At 38.7% G+C, this 27017-nt stretch overlaps 2 protein-coding genes across 8 annotated transcripts in view; one reads left to right on the top strand and one right to left on the bottom strand.

Moving 5' to 3' along the window:
* Nrf1 (nuclear respiratory factor 1) overlaps positions 1 to 20068 on the bottom strand; it is a 136198-nt gene extending 116130 nt beyond the window's left edge. For 2 of the 7 annotated variants that reach the window (XM_078040508.1, XM_078040511.1), the window contains exons 1-2: positions 2048 to 10303; positions 1779 to 1857 (exon numbers count right to left, since the gene is read on the bottom strand). The gene's annotated coding sequence lies outside the window, so the exon portion shown is untranslated. Of the gene's footprint in view, positions 1 to 1778; positions 10304 to 19938 lie in introns of those variants that run through there. The other 5 variants (XM_078040513.1, XM_078040509.1, XM_078040512.1 and 2 more) reach the window with 5 other exon arrangements.
* On the top strand, positions 18552 to 20662 carry LOC144368790 (uncharacterized). Its single transcript, XM_078027876.1, has 3 exons — positions 18552 to 18572; positions 19105 to 19299; positions 19416 to 20662. The coding sequence occupies exons 1-3, from the start codon at positions 18552 to 18554 to the stop codon at positions 20274 to 20276; spliced, it is 1077 nt and encodes a 358-aa protein (XP_077884002.1). The 3' UTR covers positions 20277 to 20662.
* Positions 20663 to 27017: the final 6355 nt, after the last annotated feature.

Below are 27017 nucleotides of genomic sequence, written 5' to 3'. Positions count from 1 at the left end.
CCATTTAAGACAAAAATGAGGTCAAAGTTCAAAATTCCTACAACAGTTTTGTTAAACTATTTTAAAGGTATTCTAAGTATTTGATGTGACCATTCCCTTTGTTAATTTATTTCCTTTAAAAGAACAGAAAACCAATAACCCCTGTTTTAAAGCAATGTCCTAACCTAATCTTATACTTTAATTCCCATGAGGATGAAATAATATGACAATTTACCTTGTGTGGTCAGACTTTCTTATTTGGGAAGCAATTTCCTCAAATTCAAAGAATATAAAAAGTTATAGAAAAAGGTTTCCTTGAACCAACTTCCCCCAACAAGAAGAAAAGAAAAAGAGAGAGGAAAAAAGAAAGCAAGTCCAACAAATTAAAAATGAATTAGAAGAAAAACAACAAAATTTATTTAACTCACAAGGGAAAATGAAATTATTTGTTCACATTTTACCTTTTGTAGTCCACTTTGAAAAAATAAAATCAAGCACAGCAGAGACCTATTGAAATTGAAATTTGCTTTTCAGGTTAAATCCATCCTGTTTAGAATCCTCTTTTACACCACTAAAGACAAAAAAGCAGAGGACTCACTAATAGCAACCTAACAAGGCTCAAAGTGTTAGCTCTGTAGGTACTATCACCTTATATTGAGTTCTTTATTTCATCATTTGCATTGCCAACACATCACCTACATTCCATTTGTTCACTTTATTCTAACAATATCTGTGGAAAAGCTGCTCAGTCAAACTGCCTGGATGGACATCAGTCTACATAATTTCATTCACCAAATTTTGACATGTTTAAATGCCAGCATATCACATTCATTAAGTAAATATTCTTTGAGCACCTTTTCCATGTCACGTTCTGGATCAGGAACTGCAGGAAAACATCAATAGCAGTTCTCAAAGTGAACCATAAAACCCTGGGTGTCTCTCAGACTCTCAAGGGATCCATGAGATCTACATCATTTTCATAATAATTAAAAGCTAGTTGCCTTCCCCCCACTGTGTTTATATTTACACTTATGATACAAAGCAATGGTGGGGTAAAACTACTGACAGCACAATTTAAGATAACAGCTACTAACTACTATAGTAACCACAATATAATAGCTATTATACTCTTCACCATCATGTGCTCACAAAAAAAGGCAGGATAAGGCAGTTTATTTTATTTATGAATGGGCTCAATGAATAAAAATTAATAATTTTATTAAATATTCACCCTTGAGTTCATGTCTTTCTTATTCTGTTCAACAAACAGAACATGCACAAAGTATTTCTGTTACATGTGGAAGTATGATGATGGTCACAAAAATATGGGCACCATTCTCTGAATTAAGCTAAAATTAGCTACTTTTTTCCTGAAGGAATATTATTTTTACTTGAAAGAGTGGCTGTCACACAAATTATATGATCAGACCTGGGTATTTGACATTTTCTCAAAAATTAAAAGTCAGCCTGTCACTAGCAATATTTGTTGTCAATGATGAAATTTGATATTTTAAGTGATAATTAGAATTCTGGAAAACTTATCTGCCACAGTGAGCTTGATAGCTTTTCATTACTTAAAAGGCTTTTCTTATGAAATCAGTTGGTAATATTAATATAATTTCTGCATCAGCATTTAGAAGATCTGTACAACTCAGTGAACTAATACTTTCCAATGACCAATGCTACAATATTACAAAATCATGCATAGGTTAAAAGAGCCATTCAAAGTGCATGACAAACCAGTAAGTTTGGGCATAACAGAGTACAGTTATGGTTTCATATTCCATATTACAACTCACCTTTAAAGAAATTATTGCTGAGGCTGGGGCTGGGGCTCAATGGCAGAGTGCTTGCCTAGATGAGGCACTGGGTTCGATCCTTAGCACCACAAAAAAATAAACAAATAAATAAAGACATTCTGTCCAACTATAACTACAAAAATTTTTTTTTTAAGAAAGGAAGAAAGAGAAATCACTGCTGATGAGTTTGGGCATAACATCAAAGAACAAGAAGCATAAAAATCTAAAATGGAGGGCTGGGGATGTGGCTCAAGTGGTAGCACACTCACCTAGCATGCGTGAGGCACTGGGTTCAATTCTAAAGATATTGTGTCCACCTAAAACTAAAAAATAAATATTTAAAAAAAGGCTCTTAAGATACTCCTCTTTTCTAACTACATATTTGGTATATCTTTTTTTTACTTTAACCAAATCAACATTCTGCAAAAAAATGAGTGCAAAAGTAGGTATGAGAATCCACCTATTTCTTCTCAAACCAGACATTAAAAAGATTTGTAAAAACTGAAAACAAAATCTCACTAACTTGTTTCAGAAAACTTCTTTGTAGAAATCTTTTTTTTTTTTTTTTTTGGTACCAGGGATTTAACTAAGGGGCCCTCAACCACTGCACCACATCCCCAGCCGTTTTGTATTTCACTTAAGAGACTGCTGAGTTGCTTAAGGCCTCTCTAAATAGCTGAGGCTGACTTTGAAATAGTGATCCTCCTGCCTCAGCCTCCCAAGATACTGGGATTATAGGCATGCACTACCACACTGGCTATAGAAACACCTTTCAACATGCATAAATTTACTATTATCTTAAAATCAATTAATGAACATTTTTTAAATTTCTTAGTCTTAATATCTGTAGTCAACATATACAAAAGCCCTTTAAAGTCCTCAATAATTTTTAAGAGAATAAAAGGGTTTTGAGACCAAAGATTAAGAATTACTGGCTTACAGCCTATAATCCCAGTGGCTGCAGAGGCTGAGTCAGGAGGATCATGAATTCAAAGATAGCCTCAGCTAATATGAGGCACTAAGCAACTTAGTGAGACCCTGTCTCTAAATGAAATACAAAATAAGGCTGGGAATGTGGATCAGTGGTTGAATGCCCCCAAATTCAATCCCCAAAAGAAAGAAAAGGAAAGAATTATTGGTTTAGTTGGACATGGTGGCACACGCCTGTAATCCCAGCAGCTCAGGAGACTGAGAAGGATTGCGAGTTCAAAGCCAGCCTCAGCAAAAGCAAGGTACTAAGCAACTCAGTGAGACCCTCTAAATAAAACACAAAATAGGGTTAGGGATGTGGCTCAGTGGCCCAGAGCCCCTGAGTTCAATCCCTGGTACCAAAAACAAAAAAAAAAAAAAAAAAAAGAAAGAATTACTGGCTTAAAATACAAGAGGGAGAAAAACAAATAATAGTCCAAGGCAGAATGTGTGCCATAGCCTTTCTATTCCTAGATATTTTAGTTATTCCTAGACAAACTAGACCTATTGATGTCAATATAATCAAAAAGAGTAATTCATTTAGTAAGCATGAAAAAGGCCCAAGCAATAATAAGGTATTGTGTTAAGCCAATTTGAATTGGTGAGTTTTTATTTATTCTTTTCTAAATAAATTTGAGTCAGCCTTTTAAAAAGAGTTCTTACACAGGAGCTAGCTCATTCACAATTCTCTTGGAAATGGATCCCACAAAACCTAATTTATAGTGTAAACAGAATTTGGTTCCCTGATTCTCAAAAAAGGGCAAAAAAAACCCTTGAAATCCTACATTGGTCCTACATTTTAAAAAATTCTATATCTTTTTAAGAAAGCACTTGTTTATGTATATATGCTATAATTTCTATGTTTAATTTTTGTATTATGGCAGTACTGGGAATTTAACTAAGAAGAGATTTATCCTTTTCATTTATTTATTTATTTATTTGAAATTTTGAGACAGAGTCTCACTACGTTGCCAACACTGGTCTTGAACTTGAATTCACTACCTCAGACTCCAAAACAGCTGTGATTACAGGTGTGTGTCACCATGCCCAGCTTCATGTTTGTTTTTAAAAGGGACAGATACAAACATTTTTGTTTAGCCTATCTAGAAGGACAAAAAAAAAATAGGGGTGATGGTTTCCAGAAAGGGAAACTATGGAAGAGAAAGTCGCTTTGCACTGTATTCCTTTTTACATTGTCTTCTTAACCACATGCATGTAATACTTACTCACAACTTGATATTTTTAGGCAGGCACAGTGGCTCACAACTGTAATTCCAGAGACTCCAGAGGCTGAGGCAATCACAAGTTCAAGGCCAGCCTCAAAGAGTTGGTAAGATCCTGTCTCAAAACAAAAACTTAAAAAGGGTTGGGAAGGTAGCCCAGCAGTGAAGTACCTCTGAGCTCAATCCCTGTACCAAGGCAGTGGTGGGAAGGACTAGATATTTTCAAAAATCCATCTCTACATCACTGATTTCTCTAGTCTTTTATCTCAAATTCAAATGCCAAAAAATGCTAGTATGAAAATAGATTTGAAAAATCACTGGATACACACTTGTCACATTAATAATGACACACATCTCACACTTGAAGACATAATCAAGAACAATCTATTAACCAGAAGTGATCAGCCATTGATTACCTGAAGAGCATCTTGTTCACAGGAGACTCTAGTGATGCCATTCAACTGCCCAACATTAACTGATATAGTTGCTACTCCATTGGTAACTTTTTTTCTTTTTACATTAATCACAGCACTTGTTTTAAAAAATACTCTCTGAATAGCACAAAGGAGCTAAATTTAAATATCTCTTAAACCACAAGCAACATTAAATTCAGCATTCATGGGCTGGGGCTGGGGCTGGAGCTCAGAGGTAGAGCCCTTGCCTAGCATGTGTGAGGCACTAGGTTCCATTCTCAGCATCACATAAAAAATAAAAATAAATAAAGGCATTATGTCCATCTACAACTAAAAAATATATTTTAAAAAACTCAGCATTAAAAAATTGGGAGCTTTAGCTCCCAATATGCACTAGGTACTATGACTTGATATTATCAGCACTTGTGATATACAATGTAATTTTTGGCAATATGCACTTGAACCTACAAATTCCACTACACAATATAGATTTAATCATAAATGAAAAAGGCTTGGGGATTTTAACCAATTCTAAGTTCAATAAAGCCCTATGATGCAGTGCAGCTACAGATAATCCTAAATTTAAATTTGGGCAGCATCATAGTTGGCTAAATTGTGTCCATAACATAAGAAAACCTGCATTTATCAGATCAGTCTCGCAACTCATGTGAGATTCTAGGACACACATGATGTCCAGGGATGCTGACCAAGCACAGTAGAATCTGGGTAGTTAGACACGTAGAAGGCAACATTTAATGCATTAGCTACCATATGCTAAGTACTTCACATGAATTTTCTTTATATCTTCACATTAGTGATAAAAGCATTATTGTCCTTGACTTAAAATTTTAAGGAGATTCAGACTCAAAAGTTAAGCAACATGTTCAAGGTTGCAAAACCAGTAGGTGGTATTACCATAATTTAAGCCTGTAGCCTGGTAATGGCTTGAATGGTAGCTCTCAAAAAGACATGGCCATGTTCTAAATCATTGGAATTCATGAATGTTTCCTTATTTGGGAAAAGTGTCTTTGCAGATGTAATCAAATAAGGTTGTTTTTGAGGATTGAACCCAGGGCCTCATGAATGCTAGACAAACACTCTACCACTGAGCCATATCCCCAGCCCTAAATTAAGGATCCTGAAATTATATTGTCACAAAATGGTACAAACCAACAACTGTCCTCATAAAACTCAGACAGATGGAGATTACAGACAGAAGAGTAGGAGAAAATGGGGCCATAGAGGCAAACACCTGACTAATGTAGCCACAAGTGACAGCAAGCCACCAAAAACTACACAAAGCATTAAAGACAGACTCTTCCCTAGAGCTTCCTGAGGGAGCACAGCCCTGCAAACACCTTGATTCTGAACAAAGGGTCTCTGGATCTGTGAGAGAATATATTTTTGTTTTAAACCAATAAGTTTGTTGTAATTTGTTAAGGAAGGTATTTATATTTAGCCCCCAAACTTCATATTTCAAGCACACCCTATCCCAGAAAGCTGAAGGAGGCTATAAGGATATTTACACTAAAACAGAGTTCAGAAGACTTTACAATGAAAGTGGAAATTATGTTTTTGGAAGCCCCACCCCCAAAAAAGAAGTAAGATCAGTAGATAAAAGTTCCAAGGAGAAATTTCAGTTGAAATTATACTTTCTAACCACCTAAATGTGTTAAAGACTAGTCAGACTGATGTGTTCAAGGAGTGACTGATGACTTTACTTTTAAGCAACACAGCTGGCTTAGAATCTCTTTCCACCATGAGTCCCTAAAATTATAAAATGTTAGATGGTGCCACAACAGCCTAACAATAAGGTATAATAATACAAATTAGTTTTGTGAGGATTCTACAATCATTCAAATAATTCTGACAGCTTGTTATGTGTCAGGTACTATCTCCTGGTAAGTCTGGTGCCTGAAGATGAACACAAGCACATTATCCACTCTTATATTCTGGTGGGTAATATGCAATAAAGATAAAATTGCATAAATGAATGCATAAGGAAAAAGCTAAAAAATGAGGGAAATCAAGTATAACTTGGAAATTATGCTTGAGCAGAGACTCAAAAAATTTATAAGATTTCCTACATAGAGAAGAAATAAAAGGCTTTCTAGTCAAGAAACAGAAAAAAAATCTGTTAGGGAAAATGGTTGGTACAAAATGGTCCAAAAGTTTAGCACAGCCACATTAAGCAACTTCATCTTCATCCTAAATTCCAAGATAACATGTCCAGACCTATGTATTTAGAAAAATCAATTCATTCTGGCTGCACTAATGTACGAGTGGCTGGTCACACTGGATGCAAGTGACTACTTGCAAGTGTCCAAGAAAGACAACAAGCAGCTAAGATAGAAATGTAGTGGTAAAAATGAAGAGGACAGACTAAGCTTATTTAGAAGGTTAAAAGAACAGGATTATATAATATGGAAAGACAAGGAGTCTGCTGTGAGAAACTGGATGAAATGGCACTATTGACTGAGGTAACCAAGAATGGAACAGGGCAAGTTTGAAAAGGAAGTTCATTTTGTGATGCAGTGTATTCCAGGTATCCAAGAATAGGCAGTGTACATAGAATCCTGAATCTCCAATGGTTGGCCAAATCTGAGTATGCATATTGATGCAGAACACTTGCACAATCTTTTATCTTTAAAGAAAAACAATTATTTCATAAGAACATCATTATTTCTAGTTAAAAAGTTCAAATCAGTGCAAATCTAAAAGAATCACTACTGTACCACAAGCACTAAATTAATATTAAACAAAGACTATCTATTTAAAGGACATTGAGTAACATTTGGCTATAAAACTTCAGAGATGACAATCCATCCTCCTGGTGGACTCATGTGAAAATTAGCTACTGCTCTCACTCTTTTCAGATATAAAAAAAACTGAAAACAAAATCTGAGACAAAACATCAATACTTTTTAATTCCCAGATTCTCTACCTCCCACTACATCTACAAGACACTGAGTTAATATCTTGTCAAGCATAAATAAGGAATAGGAATACACTGCTGAAGAAGAGGCAAGAGAAAAGGAAACTGCAGAACACTTTAAAAGATTAAAAAATCAGTCAAGGGTTTAAAGCTTTTGCAGACTTCAACCAGTTCCCTAAAGTTCAAAACCATGAACACCAAGACCAAAAGGTTTTTATTAATAGAAAGGAATGCTAATGGTGCTAACACGCAAATCTATGATGAATTAAAGGAACAAACCAAGCAAGCCCTCTGGACACATTTCAGAAAAGAGTGACAACTCCTCAAGAAAAGCCACAGACAGGTCTTTAAAGGGGAATTTCAGAAGGCAGCATTGTTATCTTAAGAGATGGCAGTTCTACATGTGTTCTTGCCTTTGAAGGCCTACCAGTGGGAAAAGATGTGGAGATAGGACAGTAATATTGATGATCCTGACCCTCTATAGGCCTAGATTAACATGTGTGTTTGTGGCTTAGTTTTTAACAACACAAGTTTTTTTTCTTTAATTTGTTTTAAATAACAACACAAGTTTTAAAAGTAAAAAATTAAATTTTTAATTTGATTCCCCTGCTGTAGTGCACGCCTATAATCCCACCAATTTGGGAGGCTTACACAGGAGGACCACAAGTTCCAGGCCAGCCTGAGAAATTAAGTGAGACCATGTCTCAAAACAAAAAATTAAAAAGGGTAGGGGTGTAGCTCAATGGTAGAGCACTCCTGGGTTCAACTTACATTATTCTTCAACTCCACAAAAATAGAAACATAAAAGAAAAAAAAATGTAGTTATAGATGGACAAATGCCTTTATTTTATTTGTTTATTTTTATGTGGTGCTAAGGATTGAACCCGGTGCCCCACAGGTGCTAGGCAAGCCACTGAGCTACAGCCCCAGCCTAGAAAAAATATTTTTGTACAGCTGTACAATGTTTGTTTTAAGTTAACTGTCAGGAAGTTAAAATGTAAAAAGTTTATTAAAAAGTTATAGAAAGTATGAGAAATTTATTACTGAAGAAAAATTCATAAATTTTGTGTTGCCTAAGTATACAGTGTTTATAAAATAGTCTATAGTGATGTCCTAGGACTTCACATGCACTCACCACTCACTGACTCACCCACAGCAACTTCCAGTCCTGAAAGCTCCATTCCCTAGTGTTTGATACAGATGTAACCTCTTTTTCTTAATTTTTTAGTTGTAGTTGTCAATACATTTTATTTATTTATTTTTATGTGGTGCTGAGGATCGAACCCAGGACCTTGCACGTGCTAGGCAAGTGCTCTACCGCTGAGCCACAACCCCAACCCCATACCCTCTTTTAAGTAGTATTTTTACAGTCCCTTTTCCATCTAGATATACAGGTATTCACCATTCTATTATAATCAACTACTGGGATTCTATACAGTAAAATGCTGTACAGGCTTGTTGCCTAGGAGAGATTCACTACCATATAGCCTAGGTGTGAAGGAAGCTGTACCATCGAGGTTTATGTAAGCACAATTTATGGTATTCTTAAACAACAACATCACCTACCAATGCAATTCTCAGAATGCGTCCCCATTGTTAAGCCAAAGTATGACTGCACTTAGATGAAAAATGTTACCCAAGATTTGGTTACCACTTTGTACAAAAACTAAACAGCTATCAGAAGGATTAAATACAGAATTAAGTGAGTAGTCAGGAAAACTGGGTTATATTAATAGTTCTAAAGAGGATTCTACTGTATAAAAATCTTTAGGAAGCTTTGAGAAAGACCAGTTACTTTATATGTAAAATTAGAATTTTATATACACACATAAATTATATATCACTTCATTGGGGGAATATGAATTACATATTTCATAGAAATAAAAACATTTATATTTTATAAAGTCTTTTGAGCTTCCAAAGATTTTCTTCCTAAAAACGGTATTTTTAAAAAATATTTATTTTTCAGTTGTAGTTGGAAACAATACCTTTATTTCACTTATTTATTTTTATATGATGCTGAGGATCGAACCCAGGGTCCCACATGTGCGAGGCGAGCACTTACCACTGAGCCACAACCCCAACCTCCCAAAAAAGGTATTTTTAACATAACTATATTATACCACCGCTAATAATAATATTTAATTTATTATCAATGGGGATAACAACTCAGAAGGTCCCAGGGTTACACGAAAGACCAACAATATACTGAAATAAGATGTTCACTTCTGAAATTACCCTGCAAATACAAATCTTTGCTTAGGAAGTATGATGCCAGAGTGGAGAAGCAGCAAGTTAATATGTGAATGAAATTGAGGTTAACCCAGGATTTAGCTTTCAGTCTTTATTTACTCAGTAAGCTCTCATTAGCAAGCCTTTACACCCTTACTCCAAAGTTATCCTTACCTCAGCAAAACCACAGAGCATGGAATAAATAGCAAGCATTTCTCAAGTAAATGTGTATTTGAGAGAAAATTTTAAACTATAGATTTGTAACTGCCCCATTAAGAATGTTTCAGGGCTCACAGGTAATACGCCTGGCACTGAGTGAGGTACTGGGTTCGATTCTCAGAACCACATGTGAATAGATAAAATAAAGGTCTATCAATAAAAAAAAAAAATTTTTTTAATGTTTCAGGACAAAAATTGATTGTGGGCCAGGAGCTGTGGCCCACACCTGTAACCCCAGTGAATTGGGAAGCTGAGGCAAGGGGATCAAAGTTCAAAGTCAGCTTCAGCAATTCATCAAGACCCTCAGGAACTTAGTAGGCCCCTTTCTCCAAAAAAAAAAGGAATTGGGGATGTAGCTCAGTGGTAAAGTGTTCCTGAGCTCAATCTCCAGAATAAAAAAAGGCTGATAATATCAAATGTGCTTAGACATTTTAGGTCCAAGACAGTATGCACTGTATTATTTTGTTTTATATTTTTATATATGCATACATACAGTATATAATCATATAAATCAACTAAAATACTAATTTTGTGTAAAACCATTACTCTTCTACTGTTTTACAATAAGCACATATTACATGCCTTTCTAAATTACAATATATAAAAATATATAGTATAAAATGTTATAGTCTCTATATAAAATATACAGTCTATAGTCTTACAAGAGACTCAGATTATAGAAGGAATTCTTATTTAAGAGAAACTTTAGAGTCAAGAATTTTAAAAGGCAAAAATTTTAAGTCATGTAATTGGTGATATATCAGGATTATTATTTTTTTCTTTGGATTTACTACCTGAAGCTAGCTTTTGGGTCAAGATGCTAATTCTATGACATTGTTCTTACTTAGCAAATCTTGGCTGGTTCTATGACTTATGGGCTATTTTTTTAATATTTATTTTTTAGTTGTAGTTGGACACAATACCCTTTTTTATTTATTTTTATGTGGTGCTGAGGATCGAACCCAGGGCCCCCCAAGCACTAGGCGAGCACTCTACTGCTGAGCCACAATCCCAGCCCCTTATGGGCCACTTTTATAAGGAAGAAACATTACCAAAAATTGTCATAATTGTTTAATGAAAGACAAAACAAACACAAGTGCCCAAAGGAAAAGACTCAATGTTCTCACTCATAGTGGAAGATAAAGTTGATCTCATAGAAGTTGGTAATATAATAGTGGTTACCTGAGGCTATAGGAAGAGTACTGGGAAGAAAGGGATAGAAAAAGGTTAACTAATGAGTACATAAATAGTATCAAAGGATTAAGTTCTTGTGTTCTATATAGCATAGTAGGGTCACTATAGTTATTTATTAATTGCATATTTTAAAATAGCTATAAGAGAGGATTTTGAATGTTTACAACATAAATGATAAATGAGGTAATGGATACGATAATTACTGATTTTATCATTGTACATTGTATATAAAAGTCAAAATATTACACTGTAGACACAAGTATACAATTATTATGTGTCAAAACAGGTAATCCATAAACAAGCTACTTACAAATTAAATAACAGTTTTCTGTTTAAGATTACCCATTATTTCATATCATTCTTGCTTTTACTAATACTTTCATAGGATATCCTACAAAACAATGCCAACTGATATTAATTATTTTAACTATAAGTTTAGCAATTAACAGTGTGGAGATTGGCTGGAGTTGTGACTCAGTGGTACAGCACTTGCCTGGCACGTGTGAGGCCCTGGGTTTGATCCTCAGCACCGCATGTGCATAAATAAAAAATCCACTGACAACTGAAAATTATTTTTTTTAAAAATGTGGAGATTGTGCTAATGGTATAGCTCAAGGAAAAAAAAAAAGTTTGAAGATCACTGCCCTGGCAACTAGGGACTAGCAGACAAAACTGTCTCACAATCTGATTTCAAAGATCCAAAGACTTCAGAAAGAAACTAAAAATGAACAATTATCTAAAGTTTCAGAAAGAAATATTGTAGAAATCAAATAAGTTATAGTATGGAATATTTTATAAAAAATGTTTTTAAATACCTACATTTTATTCATGACTTTAGAAATGTGAACACTACAATGTGTTTCCATTAAATCACCTTAGATCTCAAGGTATTCTATAATTGTTGTATTTCAGAAAGACCTTACAAAATAGTTCAACAGTACTTTCATTTTGGGTCAGAAAAACTAAATAAGAAATGTTTTTCCTTTTTCTTTATCTTATCCCATATCACTGAAACATTTGTACACCTTTGAAATTTTCCGAAATATAAGCAACTCCTAACTCAAAAATGAATTTTGTCTGCGAGTATAATTGATGAAGTAACCTGTTTCCTTCAAAACACACTTTTCCTTTAAAACAATTGTAAAAATATAAGTAAAAATATTACACTGTAGCACACGTATACAATTATTATGTGTCAAAACAGGTAATCCACAAACAAGCTACTTACAAATTCAATAACACAAGTTTTCAGTTTAAGATTACCCATTTATTCATATCATTCTTGTATGTGAACACTACAATGTGTTACCATTAAATCACCCCCAAAGCCTACTGGATCAATAGAGCATAAAGAGTCATCTATTAGTATGAGTTCTCGTGTATTAAAAACAAATAAACAAAAAATAAGGACTCTAATAAAATACTTGGCAAAATTCTGAAACTGGTTATTAAGATTTATTTTAGCATTCCCCTTATCTTCCTCCTGGTGGTCCTTACTCCCATCTCTAAGAGGTGAATCAAACAGGCACGGTGACATGTGCCTGTAACCCCAGAGGCTTGGGAGACTGAGGCAGCAGCATCACCAGCTCAAAGCCAGACTCAGCAAAAGCACTAAGCAACTCAGTGAGACCCTGATTCTAAATAAAATACAAAATAGGGCTGGAGATGTGGCTCAGTGATTGAGTGCCCCTATTCTCGGTACTTGCCCCTACAAAAAAGAGGTGCCTCATGTCTTCCAAAAGTTCCTCACCTAGACACTCACTCAAAATTTCTTTCCCTTGATTTATTCCACTAGTAAAGATAACTGGTTTCAGCCAACTAACACAATCAACACTTTATTTAATCATTAATGTTAGTGAAAAGACCCTTAACTTTTGTGTCAAAAGCTCCTTGAGAATCTTTTTTTTTTTTGGTGGTGGTGGTGGTGGTAAGGGGTAGTCAGGGATTAACCAGAGCACTCAATCACTGAGCCATATCCCTAACCCTTTTTATGTTTTATTTTTGAGAAAGGGTCTCCCTAAATTGCTTAGGCCCTTGCTAAATTCCTGAGGCATGCTTTGAATTTGTGATTCTCCTGCCTCGTCTCCTAAACCACTGGGATTACAAGTGTGCACCATGAGGCCCAGCTCCTTGAGAATCTTGTAAAAGTGAGAAGGAACCCTTGTCCCCACATTATTGCACAGGTACTTGTACAAATTTTTCATGCAGTTTCAAGAGATTCAGAGTCATGCAGTCAAAATATATTTTCTTGAACCCCAGAACCATAAATCTTAGGTATGAAATCCCTATATTTAACATACTAATATCATAAAACCTCAAAATCCTCCAAGAGGAATTTGTATTTTAAGAGACTAGCAACTCAAATGGATTCTAATTCTCAGAATTAGAAACAGGCTTTCAAGATGGTGTTAATAAAAAATTAAACAACAAAAGCCCAACAATGGGGAGAAAAGATTTTTAGGCAGTCCCCACTGGGGGTCATCTCCTGAAACTTTCAAGCTGCCATTCCCCTAAGAGAAAGGGAAAAACAAAACCTATTTCTAAGCATTGGTCTTCTATTAAATTGGGTTTCAAAGGCCTTCTACCCATATTTAGTAATGCTCTAGAAATATATTGTCTAAATTATCATGATGCCTGGCAAAACAATACATGCATAATACATACATATAGGGATATTTTGAAAAATTTCTTTTACCTCTTAAATGCCAAATCCAATTTTTATCCCAGTAAGTTCTCGGTAGTATTTCACATGGCAAACATCCCTCTTAAGATTCTTTTTTTTAATATATATTTTTAATATTTATTTTTCAGTTTTCGGTGGACATAATTTCTTTATTTTATGTGGTGCTGAGGATCGAACCCAGCGCCCCGCGCATGCCAGGAAAGCGCGTTACCGCTTGAGCCACATCTCCAGCCCTTAAGATTCTCTTAATCCCTCTCCTCAGCTTCTTCAGCCCTACATCATTCTATTAATTATTCACAATTTCATCAACTTCCCTCTAGGATCCTCTTCTAGTTGACCCTCAGATGTTGATGTTCCCAAGGCTGCCCTTAGTTTTTTCCTCACTTCTAATATTACACTATTTTTACAGTTTCCATATGACATGCTGATGAATGCAAATCTCTTAATTAATCCCTACATTCGATTCAGTCAGTTCATTCTCTCCGAAAACTGAACACATCTGGAATAATGCCCTATTATCTTCCTCCTCAAATTCTGTTCTTCCTACACATTCTCTAACTTAAATACATTTTCATCCTTTAACCAGATTATAATCTTGTACTCAAATACCACCAAAACCTGACAATTTAAAAAATAATCTCCAGAATTTATCTCCTCTTAAATCACAATTTAGTAGTCTCAAAGGTATCCCATCCAATCTTCACATCATCTTTTTTTAAAAACAGAGTAAGAATTGGGGGTGTATCTCAAAGTAAGAGCATTTGCCTAGCATGAGCAAGGTCCTGGATTCAATGGCCAGCATTAACAACAACAAAAAAATAGTTATTACTTTAAAAAATTCAAAATCAGAGTAGATTTCCTACTCAAATTTCATATAGTCCCCAAAATACCTACAGAATAAAATCCATGCTTGTGAGCATGCGATTACAAACTCTTCCTATGAAGCCACAACTTTATTGGTTCCATTTTCTAGTACTCACAACTACAGTAAACTTTACTTGCCATTTCTCAAATTATACTGTTGATGGCCTTCTTGTAGCCTCCTCTTCTCTATCAGTAAAACGGCTATTTTTCCTTCAGAGGCCTCAAACCTCTCCTACATGAAAAAAGTGATCCCTAACCTCACCGATTTTCCCTGTCACTGACCCCTTCCCAAAAGGTATCCCTCCCTCTCTTCCCAATCCCACACCACTCTTTCTTTATTCTATTTTGGTTTTCAACAAGTTATACTATAGTTAGAACAGCCCAATCTTTATCCTTTCCTAGACAAGGCCCCCAGTTCACTTGTGACTCTAGCACCTAGCACATGCCAAGAATGTTCAATGTCTTTAATCAATGTTTGGTAAATGAATGGCACAACTCTAAAAAAAGGACACACATAAGGAGGTTATTTCTCAATGGAGGGTATGCCTCGCTCTCTTCTGAACACAAAACAAATATTAGGTCTCCTGATCCCTAGCTCCCCATTTCTAGTCCACTGCTTTAATAGCTTTAAGCAATGTTTCATGGGGACATTTCCTAATTTCCTCTTGTTATTTGTAGGTTTAGCTGCCAGCCTAACCACATTAGCATTCAGGAGCAGCAACAAAACAGACTAAGTTCTAAAGAGCAAAGACTTTAAAATACAAGCTCTCAAAAAAAAAAAAAAAAGTCTTAACATACAAGCATTTGAAGTTCATCCTTCACAAAGATGCCTTAAAAAGGCTCATATAGTTTATCCAACAGGCACCACTTTAAGAAATCTTAAGATAATGTCCACTTAAATTATCAAACTTTTCACATTTCTAACCACAGAAACCAGCAAACCCCAATTAAATACACTGCTTATATAATAAAAAATGCAATTACCACAAACAAGAGATACTCTAAATCACCAAAATGATTAAAGTAGGTTTAAAAATATCTTCACCCTAGGCTGAGGCTGTAGCTCAGTGGCAGAGCCCTTGCCTAGCACGTACAAGGCATTGGGTTCGAGCCTTAGCACCGCATAAAAATAAACAAGTAAAATAAAGGCATTCTGTCCATCCACAACTACAATTTTTTTTCAAATATCCCCACCAATTTTTTTTTTTTTTAATCAGATGTCACTTTCCCTTTCCCTCTTCTCCCCACCAACTCTTCCTCAATACACACATACCTTCTTTACAAGACATGGCTTCTTAAAGAAATTGCCTGATGATTTGGTGCAGGTGGAATTTTAAACCATTTGTGGTTGGCCAAAGCAGATGTCTGGGATTCAGAAGATCCCTCATGGTCAAATTATCTCTTTTAAATAAGTGACATCAGTGACAGAATACAGATTTGCCTCAAAGGATCACAAATGTAGTAGGCCTGCCACAACTGCAACTAATTTTGTTCCTTAATATATTCAATCATCTTAAACAGCTGTATTTCTGGCATTTCTTCAGTTCATAGGTTTAATTTGATATCATATAAATGCACATATTTAGAACATTTTAGGCATAAAGAACACAGGATGAGGGCTGGGGATGTGGCCAAGCAGTAGCACGCTCGCCTGGCATGCGTGCGACCCGGGTTCGATCCTCAGCACCACATACAAAGATGTCGTGTCCGCCAAAAACTAAAAAATAAACCTGTAACCTGCTTTAAAAAAAAAAAAACAAAAAACAGGATGAAACCTTTTTAATATCTCAGCAACTAAATTGCATTGCATGAAGTTGAAAACACATTAGCCTACCTCTGAACTGCACTTTAGAAAAATATATATATATATTCCAAGATATATATAATCCCATTATTTTCCTTGAGCAGTCTAAAACTCATTCAAGTTTTGTCCATGCTACATAAAATAATCTCAAACAGGGCTGGGTTGTGGCTCAGCAGTAGCGCATTTGCCTGGCATGTGTGAGGCACTGGGTTCAATTCTTAGCACCACATATAAATACACAAATAAAATAAACGTCTATCAACAACTAAAAAAAATTTTTAAAAATAATCTCAAACAAAGCATTTTTGTTACTCTGAGATTAAAAGTTTCCAATAACTCAATGTGGTTGTAATTTGCAAACACCAAAATAGATTTTACCTTTATTATTTCTCTTCTAGCCTGTTCACCATAAAATACTGATGGATAAAAGCACTAAACTGAACACCCAACAAAGTGGATAATGTACCCCCATAGTTAATAAAGAAGTAACTATATGATACATAACACAAAAATTAATATGTATCCAGAGACTCAAAAAACACTGGACTTGGACTAAATAAAATGTTTCTAAAAGAAATTTAACAAGTGGGTTTCTTTCTCATGGCTATTTTACTCAACATTCATGGGTAAGCTTAGGCTGAAAACACTAGCCTTAGCTCTCAAGGAAAACATGAAAGAGCTGAAAGAAAATGTCCTTAGCATTGAACAGTTTCTGAAATGTTTTTTACGAAACCAAAGAATGATATTTTGTAAAATGGATTTTCCAAATACTATTTCTATATGTTAATAAGCATCATATATAGTCACACATACACATCTCAATTCTCAAATATCCCATTTCCTGGACTGGCCTTGATTACAGACCCAGAAAGGATGCATATAAACTCTTGAGGTTAGAGTAGGTATTTGTGAAACTCAACAACCCACAGTTTCCCTTCACCCTTCAACCTGGAGTAGATGAATAAGCCTGCTTCAGCATCAAGCACAGGGCTTGTCTAAAGACATCTGACAGAAGTTGACATACACATTAACTTCCTGAAGTGTGTGCTTCTGAAGGCTGAGGTTCATAGTCTTCCCACCAAACAAAAATTCATCATGCCTTTTCAAATACTTATGAAAAAAGCTTAATTTCAATAATTGTCATTCATCATTATTGTTCCCCAACAAACATTTACTGAATGCCTTACTACATATAAGAAAAGTTGTAAAAAATTAATCCTAGATAAAAAGCTTAATTTCTCAATCACCCATTTTTGGGTACTTCACTTAAAATGCTTCTTGAAAACAACCCAGAGGTCTGGTTAAATCTGGTATACAGGCAATGTAAACTCGTATTTTAATTGTAGGAAGTTGGCCTTCAACACCCTAACTAAAACAGCAATGGTTGCATAACTATGCTTTAATAAAAAAAAAAAAAAAATTCCAGTTTTGGATTCCACTGGACTACACATGAATTGGGAGGAAAAACTGAAATCCTTTCTGCTTTTATTCCCTCTGTATCTGGACAAGGACATTCATAACTCCTATAGTCCCTTAGGTGACTATAACTAACTCCAGAAGCTAAATTTCCTTAAAACACAGCAATAAATTATTTGCGTGAGATTTTTTTTCCTTTTTCTCTCTAATGAGAATATGGACTACTCACTATTAAGCAAAAGGTCATTTTCCCTTCTTTATGCTGAGTGTTGAGACTATGATATTGCAAATAAGGTGAGCCAAAGGATTAACTAAACAGTTATTCTAATCAGATTTTTGTTTTGTTTGTTTTCAGTCAACGACCTTATTGAAAGAAAGTGTTCTAACAGAAGAAAAACAGGGCTGGGGAGTGTAGCTCAGTGGTATAGCATTAGCATGCCCCAAGGCTCTGAGCATGATCCCCAGCACCAAAGAAAAATGCGGCAGGAGGAGTCCCCAGACACAAAAAATTCTGCACACAATTTAGGAGCCAAGAGTTAAATAAACTATATTACATATGGTAATTGTATGTTGTCTTTTGCACTCACAAGGAAATTACATTCAGATGCATAGATAAAACTAGTCAATTTTTCACTAATTTATAGGATAACTTGTCAGGAACTTTCAAACAATTCTAGGGAGTCAGGATACTACTGAATTAAGAAACCAAAACACACACACATCTCCAAAGCTTTCCCTGAGTGAAGAAGAATCCAATAACCTACTGTTCAAGGCCTAATAATAATAATAATAATATGAATTTTTTAAGAGACAAGGCTGAGATGAACGGGAAAAGGACCACTGTGAGCACAGAAGATGCCCTGTTACAAAAGCTGTACCCATACTATTGAACACCGTCCAGGTTGACAGGCTCACTCACACTACCTTTCTCCCAATGCAATGATATCCTTTAAACGCTTTTTTAATATGTGAATTTTTCTAGGACCACAAAAAGAATTCAGCACAACTGACACCAGCTCTAGAGCAAACAATTAATATACAGTATTCTAACTTAATGATTGGAAGAAGGGAAGGTGAACAGGCAACAGCTCCTCCAAATGGTTGGCAGATATCATTTGAAGCCCTAAAAACATTAAGATTTTAAAATAACTTCAAGTTTTGGTGGGCACAGTTAGATGCACAGTAGAAACTTCGGGACCAGAAGCAACAACACAACAGGTGAGAGAAGTGGTGGACATCACGGTACAGTGAAGTGCATAACATGCAATGGCAAACCCTCTAATTCCCTCAAAAGGCTGGGAATACAGTAATAATACCAGGCACAAGACCATCTCCGAGCCCCGTCTTTCCAGTGGCAAAGATTCAGTTCCTTAGGAGGGGCGCGCCACTCCCCCCTCCCTTACCCAAGAGATCACCACCCCAGGGACAGGAAGAACCGAGACCCCGCCATGGTCACATCTCTGCTGGGGAAAAAAACACAATGTCGCTCCTTATTTCTGCGTACAAAAGGACTTTGCGCCCTCCTCCTCGAACTGCCGCCTGGGCCGCCTCCTAACAACTTGCAAGAAGGTGGGCAACGCGCCATATTCCAGCGTCCCCCAGTCCACCTGGGTAACAAGCCCACGCCACCCCGGCGGGAGGGAAGCTTCGGAGGTCGTCAGCTCAGCCAGCCTCTTCTCCCGCAGGAGACAGCAGCTCCCGCGCCCCGCCCGGTCCCGCCGGGCCGTGCCGCCACCGAACGAGACCAGGGAAGGGCCCAGGGGGAGAACGCCGAGCCGCGGCTCCGGTCCCGCGCAGCCCGCCCACCTCCCGCTCCCAGGCCCGGCGCGCTCTCCCGGGCCGCCCGCTCCCGAGCCCGCAGGAAGGCCAGGCTCTGGGTTCCACCACGGGGAGGAGGCCGCGGCCCCGAGAGCCTCGGGCGGCAGGGCAGGCCGGAACCCTGGAGCTATCAGGAGGGCAGCGCCTCCCTCCCGAGCCCGCCAGGACGCCTGGGGCCTAGTGCGGCCTGCGCATCCTCGGGGTGGCGGTTTGACTGGGCCGGGCCGGGGCCCCCAGCCCCAGGCGGGCCGAATCCAGCGGGGGCCCAGGCCCGGAGCCGGGGGCGGCAGGGTGCCGGCTGCGGGGCGGGCCGGCCGGCCGGCGGGCGGGCGGCGTGTTGCGGCTGCGCCGGGGCTGAAATAGCTGGAGATTGCGCGGTAGGGCACTCACCTCAGAGCGGCTGCGCTACCGTGGGCCTGCGCCGTGGAGACTGCGACCGCGCCGGCTCCTCGCAGCCTCCTGCCACCAGCGGCAATGGCGAGCGCTGCCGCCTCTGCCGCCGCGGCCGCCGCCGAGGAGGGGGAGGGGAGGGAGGAGGCACGCACGCGACGCACGGCTCGGCTTCCCCGCCCGCGGCCGCCATGATGAGGAGGTCGGCGCTGCTCCTCCGCGGCGGGTTGGGTAGGGGGCTTTCGGCTAGGTTTCTGGCGTCCCCCCGCCTACTCCTTGAAGTCTCCTGTCACTGCATACGTTTGTCTGGGGCCGGAACCATGAAAGCGACTGGATGAACAAAACGTGGTCGCCGCAGAGAAGGGGTGCATGAAGCATAAAATGGTTGCTGATCTGAAAAGAGTGTCATCTCTCGCCCCCAGCCCGAGGAATTAGGACCTCCGGAGTGTGTCAGGACGATCGGAAAGGCACTCACTCTCGCACTTTTCTCCGCTTTGTCGGGCCATTTGCACTCTCACCCTCTCTTCGCAGTGACTTTTCAAGCCCTACCCAGATGTTTAAAAGCAAAAGTTTTTATACAAAGCAAGATAATGAAATTTATTCACTCATTCGTTCAGCAAACATTTCTAGGGAGCCCTTTATGTGCCGAATGTTGTTCTGGGTGCGCTTAAGATACACCTGTTAGCAACGCAAAATACTAAAAATAAATAAATAAATAACGTCATTGCTCTTGCTCTCATGTAGTTTTGTATGAAGCAATTGGGACTCCCCAAGCAAGTGCCTGACAAATGAATGGACAGTGGGAGCACAACCTGATTTTGGAGACATGAGGGGTAGTTTTGTTGTTTGTTTTAAAAGTAAGCAGGAGACCACCTCCATAAAAATCACTCAGACTCGTGGTTTAAACGTAGTTCCCCAATTGGTATCGTTAGAATCTTGGCTCGTTAGGATACCAACTAGCATTTTTCCCCTTCCCCCGCCCCCACGTTGGAAATCGAATGTAGCTCTACCACTGAGCTACATCCCCAGTCCTTTTTATTTTTTATTTTAAAACAAGGTCTTGCTAAATTGCTCTGGCTGGCCTAGAACTTGTCATCCTCCTGCCTCCTCCTCCTGAGTAACTGGGATTACAGGCAAGCGCCACTGCGCCAAGAACCTGCATTTTTAACATCCCTAAGCCATCCATGCCTGGTGATTTTATGCATATCATAGTGCAAGAGCCATAGTATTAGGGACTCAACATCCTACAGGTATCAGAAAACAGCTTAACAAAATTAAGAAGCATACATTTTCAAGAAGATTTCAATTCCTCAAAATCTAACATCCCAAAATGAAATATATTGGGCTGGGGGTATAGCTCAGTGGTAGAATACTCTTCTAGCAAGTGCAAGACCCTGCATTCACCCCAGCACAGAAAATTTTAAAGTTGAATGTGCTTTTATCTTGGGGTTTCTAAGACAGTGTCACCATCAACTACCCAGATGCTCAAATCAGAAATCTGGGAATGATCCATTATCCCTTCCTCTCTTGCTCAGGTCCTCCCAGACAATTTGAGCTTTTAAACTTTCTCTCTACCACTTCTTACCATGGTTCAGGATGCTGTCTTCTCTGGTGGATAGATTCTTCTTGGTCCCCCTGCTTCTGGAATTGCCCTCTCCTATCCATTCTCCACACTACAGCTTGAATGGTCTTTCAAAATAGTAAATCAAAGGCTGGAGTATAGCTCAGAAGTAGAGTCCTTGTCTGGTATGCACAAGACCTTGGATGAGACTGGATTGATCCCCAGCAGTACAAACAAAACAAAAAAATCATAAAAGATTAAAAAAGTAAATCATGTTATTTCCCTGTTTAAAATGATTAGTGAGATCCCATTACACTTAAGTTAACCTCTAGAATTCTTTTGAGGTGCCTTTGGGCCCCTTGGTGACCTCATCTGCCACAGATCTTTCTCATCAAACTGAGATGCTCTCAGGTCATATGAGTCTAAGAATTCTGCCACTTCACAACTTTTGCAAGGACTGCTCCCTCTACCCACAGCCTTCTGCACTTCTTTCTTACCGACTAGAACCTTCATCTGAATAATTCCTACTACTCTTTAAGGTCTCATCATTAATTCCATTTCTCTCAGAAAGCATTCCCTCTTTGGCCCTTTCCTCATCACACCCAGTACTTGCACTAAGAGGCATATTATCACCCTCCTCACTTCATTCTCAGGGAGAGAAACAAGAACGTGTAGAGGTTACTTGCCCAACCCCAGATTGTAAGAAATGGAGCCATTCTGAAAGCCATCAGCCTGACCTCAGAGTTACACTTTTAACCATCACCAGGGGCTTTCAGATGGCAGAACAGTACCCACTCATGAAGCACAAAAGTAATTTAGTTGGTTATGACCAATGTTTTATAAAAGAAATAGAAAAATAAAAATAGAAAACATCAAACTCTGGCAATGTCAGCAGCATGGAAGAGTAGGGAAGGTAGCAGAATAACCAGGCCGAGTGCAAACTGTGTGGAGTAATAGAATAAAGGGGAGAGAAGGATTGGAGTAATGTTGGGCAGAAAGTTTCATTAGGGTGTAGAGATGGATTGCATATTGAGAATAATGGAATGAATGAGTTTTCCAATAACACCATAATTCCTAGCTGAAAGCTTTGGACAGTTTGGGGGGATATTTTGTTTGTGTGTGTGTGGGTGTGTGTGGGTGTGTGTGCTGGGGATCAAACCCAGACCTTGCACATATTCTGCAAGCACTCTACCATTGAACTACCAGCCCCTGTTACTCTTTTTAAAATGAGGTCATTTCATCATTCCATTTATTTGTTCAACAAATATGTTCGTAACAGTCACTTTTAGGTGTAACTCACCAGCTCAACAAAGTCCCCCTTCTCTGCAAGCTGCCCCCACTCACAGAGGTGGCCCCCACCGCTCATGCCTGTACTGCAGAGCTTCCCTCCCCACAGTCCCCATTACTGGTGTTCATCTGACTGGAGCTATGTTCAGTGTGTTCTCTGTCCCAGGAATTTAGAATGTTTGGCCGAGAGACACAGAGACTAGAAGCTGAGCTCCTTGATGGAGCTATGATGGTAAGGGTGTGAACATCATTGAGGTCCCGTGTTTGCCCTATACCTTCAGTGACTTCTGGCCACAGATGATTGGTCCAGAAGCAGGTTCCTGGCTCAAGCTGGGCCAATTGGATCCTTTCATGGTGATTTTGAAACTAAAATTGGACGTGTCCCCTCAAAAGACAACACACACACACACACACACACACACACAATTTGAGCTACAACTTAGGTGGCTTTGGGAGCTATAGGCAGACAGGCAGAGGCCATTTTTCACCACACTAGGAAACAGAGAGAGTCTGTCAGTAGTGAGAGAGGAAGAATGCAGATGCACAGAGGAGCCTAGGGGTGGGGGAAGTGGGAGAGAGAAAACACCCTCTTCTCAGGATTCCCACAGAACCCCAGCCCTGCCTGTAGGTTTCATAGTCTCCTAGGTAGCTCCTCATAAATTGCCTTGTTTTTGCTGAAAAGAACTTTGAGCAGGATTTTGGATGGACAGTTCCTTTCAACCTGAAGAATTCTAATGAATCCCCATCTGCATCTTCAGGGCTATGGGTCAGGCATCAGAGAGGGCCAGGGGTGCTGCCACCCCCAGAGAACTGTGAGCTGTAGTGAGAAGATCAACATCATACTTCAATAGCCAAGAAGGAGGCAGAAACAGAACCTACCTATCAGAGATGTACCAGTCAAGCTCTCAAGATTTAGAGGAAGCCTGGTTTGTGATGGCAAGGCTGGACTAGGGAAATGCAAGCAAGGAACAGAGGGTGCAGAATTTAGGGAGATGCCCATGCTTGGAGGCTCCAAGGGCAAGAACTTCACGATGCAAGAACCTGAGGGTGAACGCCTCCTTCAAGTTTGCAGGTTAGGTGTCTTGCTAGGCTCCCTATAAGCTTGCTCAGCCAACAGTGGGGATCAGGAGGACTTCACAGAAAAGTTAGTAATTTGAATTGAACCAAGAAAGGAACAGGAGGATTTGGATTTCATGGCATGGTTGCATACCTCGAGGTAAAGAAACGCTGTACACAAAACTCAGGTGAGAACTCACCATGTCTGTTCTAGCATCATCAGATTGAATGTGACTTAAGTATACAGGTGATGAAGGAAAAAGGTACAGTAAGAAGAAAGGAGAGAATATAGAGCCAGATTTTGCAATCATTGAAAAAATTGTGATCCAAGATTGTGTGTGAAAAACACAACTGAAAGAAATGTATATGCAGTATGTTATCACTTGCCTTTTTCTTTCTTTCTTCTTTTTTTTTTTCTGTAGCACTGGAGACTAAACCCAGGGGTGCTCTATCCTGGAACTATAACCCCACTCCTTTTTAAAAATTGTTTAAAATTTTGAGACAGGGTCTAAGTCCTAAAGCTGGCCTTCAACTTGTGATCCTCCTGTCTCAGCCTCCCAAGTAGCAGGGATTACAGGCCTTGGCCACCATACCCAACTATCACTTGCATCTTTGAAAGCAAAATGAGGACCAAGTGCCGTGATGCAAACCTGTAATCCTAGCAATTTGGGAAGTTGAGGCAAGAGGATCACAAGTTCAAAGCCAGCCTCAGCAATTTAGGGAGGGTGCTAAGCAACTCAGTGAGACCCTGTCTCTAAATAAAACACAAAATAGGGCTGGAATGTGGCTCAGTGGTTGAGTGTTGCTGAGTTCGATCCCCAGTACCCCCCCCAAAAAAACTGGAAATATGTAACTTATATTTTACATATATTATATATATAATTATATATATATATATATATATATATATATAGAGAGAGAGAGAGAGAGAGAGAGAGCACCATGTGCTGCATAATGTTTTAGGCAATGACAAACCACATACATAGCAGTAGCCCCCTAAGATTATATTGCCTAGTGATGTTGTAACTATCTTATTTGTTTTAAGTACACTCTGTGATGCTCACACAACCATAAAGTTACCTAATGATGCATTTCTGAGAAGCTGTCTCTGTCATTAAGGGCTGCACAACTCTCTCTCTCTCTCTCTCTCTCTCTCTCTATATATATATATATATATATATATATATACATACATACATATACTTATATATACTTATATATATATATATATATACATACATATACTTATATATACTTATATATATATATCCCTAGAGTAATATACATGAAATAGATGACATTATTGGTCTGTTGAGAGAGAGCTTTTTTAGTGGTGGTAGTTTTTTATTGTTGTTTTTGTACTAAGGATTGAACCCAGGGGTACTTTACCATGGAGCCACATCCCCAGACCTTTTTATTTTTCACTTTGAGTCTGGCTAAATTGCTTAGAGTCTCACTAATATAGCTGATCTGCCTTTGAACTCATGATTCCCCTGCCTTGGTCTCCTAGGATTACAGGCATGCGCCACCATGCCCCAGTTTCTTCAGTGTTTACAATTTGAATGTTTTGAATCTTGAATCATTTGGATGTATTGCCTAATGAAAACAACTATTTAAAATTGCTGAACAAACAACAACAACATCCCAAACCCAAATATGGTACTGAAGCATATAACTGGGTGACAGTAGCTCTATTAACAAAAATAAAGAATTCAGGAAGAAAATCTCATTTGAGAAAAAAAGAATGTGTGTGGGTTGAGCCTCAGATGCCAGTTATCCATGAATACAGGTGGATGAGGCCCAGCAGTGGAGGAGGAAGCCAACCAACAGCTTGTGAAAGAACAAACTTTCTTTTTCTTTTTTTCTTTTTTTTTTTTTTTGTGCCAAGAATTGAACTCAGGGGCACTTGACCACTGAGCCCTATTTTATATTTTATTTAGAGACAGGGTCTCACTGAGTTGCTTAGCATCTTGCCATAGCTCTGGCTGGCTTTGTACTTGCAATCCTCCTGTCTCAGCCTCCCAAGCCACTGGGATTTACATGCGTGTGCCACTGCACCCAGCACTTGCGAAAGATCTTGAAAGGCCATGGCCAGATGATTTCTGTGCAATAATGGGAGCAGAAGACTGAACTCATGGGACAGCCGAGTGAATAGGAAATGAAGAAGAGAGTAAGAGTAGAGGATTCCATTAAGAATGGTGTATAAAAAGAAAATACAGGAGAGTTTGAGGTAGCTGGAGAAAGCTTAGGGTCAAGATAGAGTGAATTAGGCATGAGGGAGATTGAACTTATTTATATACATCTGAAAGGAGCCAGTAGAGGGAGGGTGAAGTTATGATAAAAAAGAGAGAAAGAATAGGGGAGGGATTGATGGAGGAGGTATCCTAAGGAGGTTAGGAAGCCACAAAGAATGGGGCTGTCCATGGTGAGGCGCTGCTGGAGGAGCCTGGGGAATGAATCAGTGGTTGAGAGCTTTGCTACACGTACAAGGCCCTGGGTTTGACTCCCAGCACCCCCCCTCCCACACACACATACAAATTTGTGGGAGGAAAAGAGAGAGAAAGTAGAGGGAAAGAAGAAAGGATAGGAGAGGGTATGGAAGGGAGGGTTTGTAGAAGGCTCAGAGGGGAAGAAGAATGCAAGTTGGTTGGTCCCTGTTTTCTCCACTAAGTTATCTGCTGAGAGAAAGCCCTAGCAGTCCACATAGTTCAGTGGACTTGGTCAGGTGAAGGCTTGGTCTGGGAGAGAGCCCCAAACAAGGATAGACAAAAGGGCCGCCCACCAGTGTTGAGGGCTCAGCTGAGATTAGGACGCACTTGGATATGCTGGTCACCTGTGGACGTGCCTCACACTTTCTATCACTTTCCACAAGCTCCCAGACACTCTGTGGCCAATATGTAGTATTGTTTGCTTGTGATGATAGGTTCTCTCTTTTTTTTAAAGAGTCAATTTAGGGTTTTTGTTTGTTTTTGTTTGTTTGTTTTTGTGTGTGTATTTGTTTTTGATATTGTGGCAAAAATGCACTGTATTCGTTTGTTGGGGCTGCCATAATAAAATACCACTGATTGGGTGGCTGACACAGCAGAAATTCATTTTCTCATGTTTTTGGAGGCTGGGGTCTAAGATCAAGGTGATCACGGTGTCAACATCAATAGGTTTGGTTTCTTCTCCTTTT

Source organism: Ictidomys tridecemlineatus, chromosome 2 (assembly GCF_052094955.1).
Source record: "Ictidomys tridecemlineatus isolate mIctTri1 chromosome 2, mIctTri1.hap1, whole genome shotgun sequence".
NCBI lineage: Eukaryota > Metazoa > Chordata > Mammalia > Rodentia > Sciuridae > Ictidomys > Ictidomys tridecemlineatus.
This window is presented reverse-complemented; position numbering and strand designations above follow the sequence as displayed.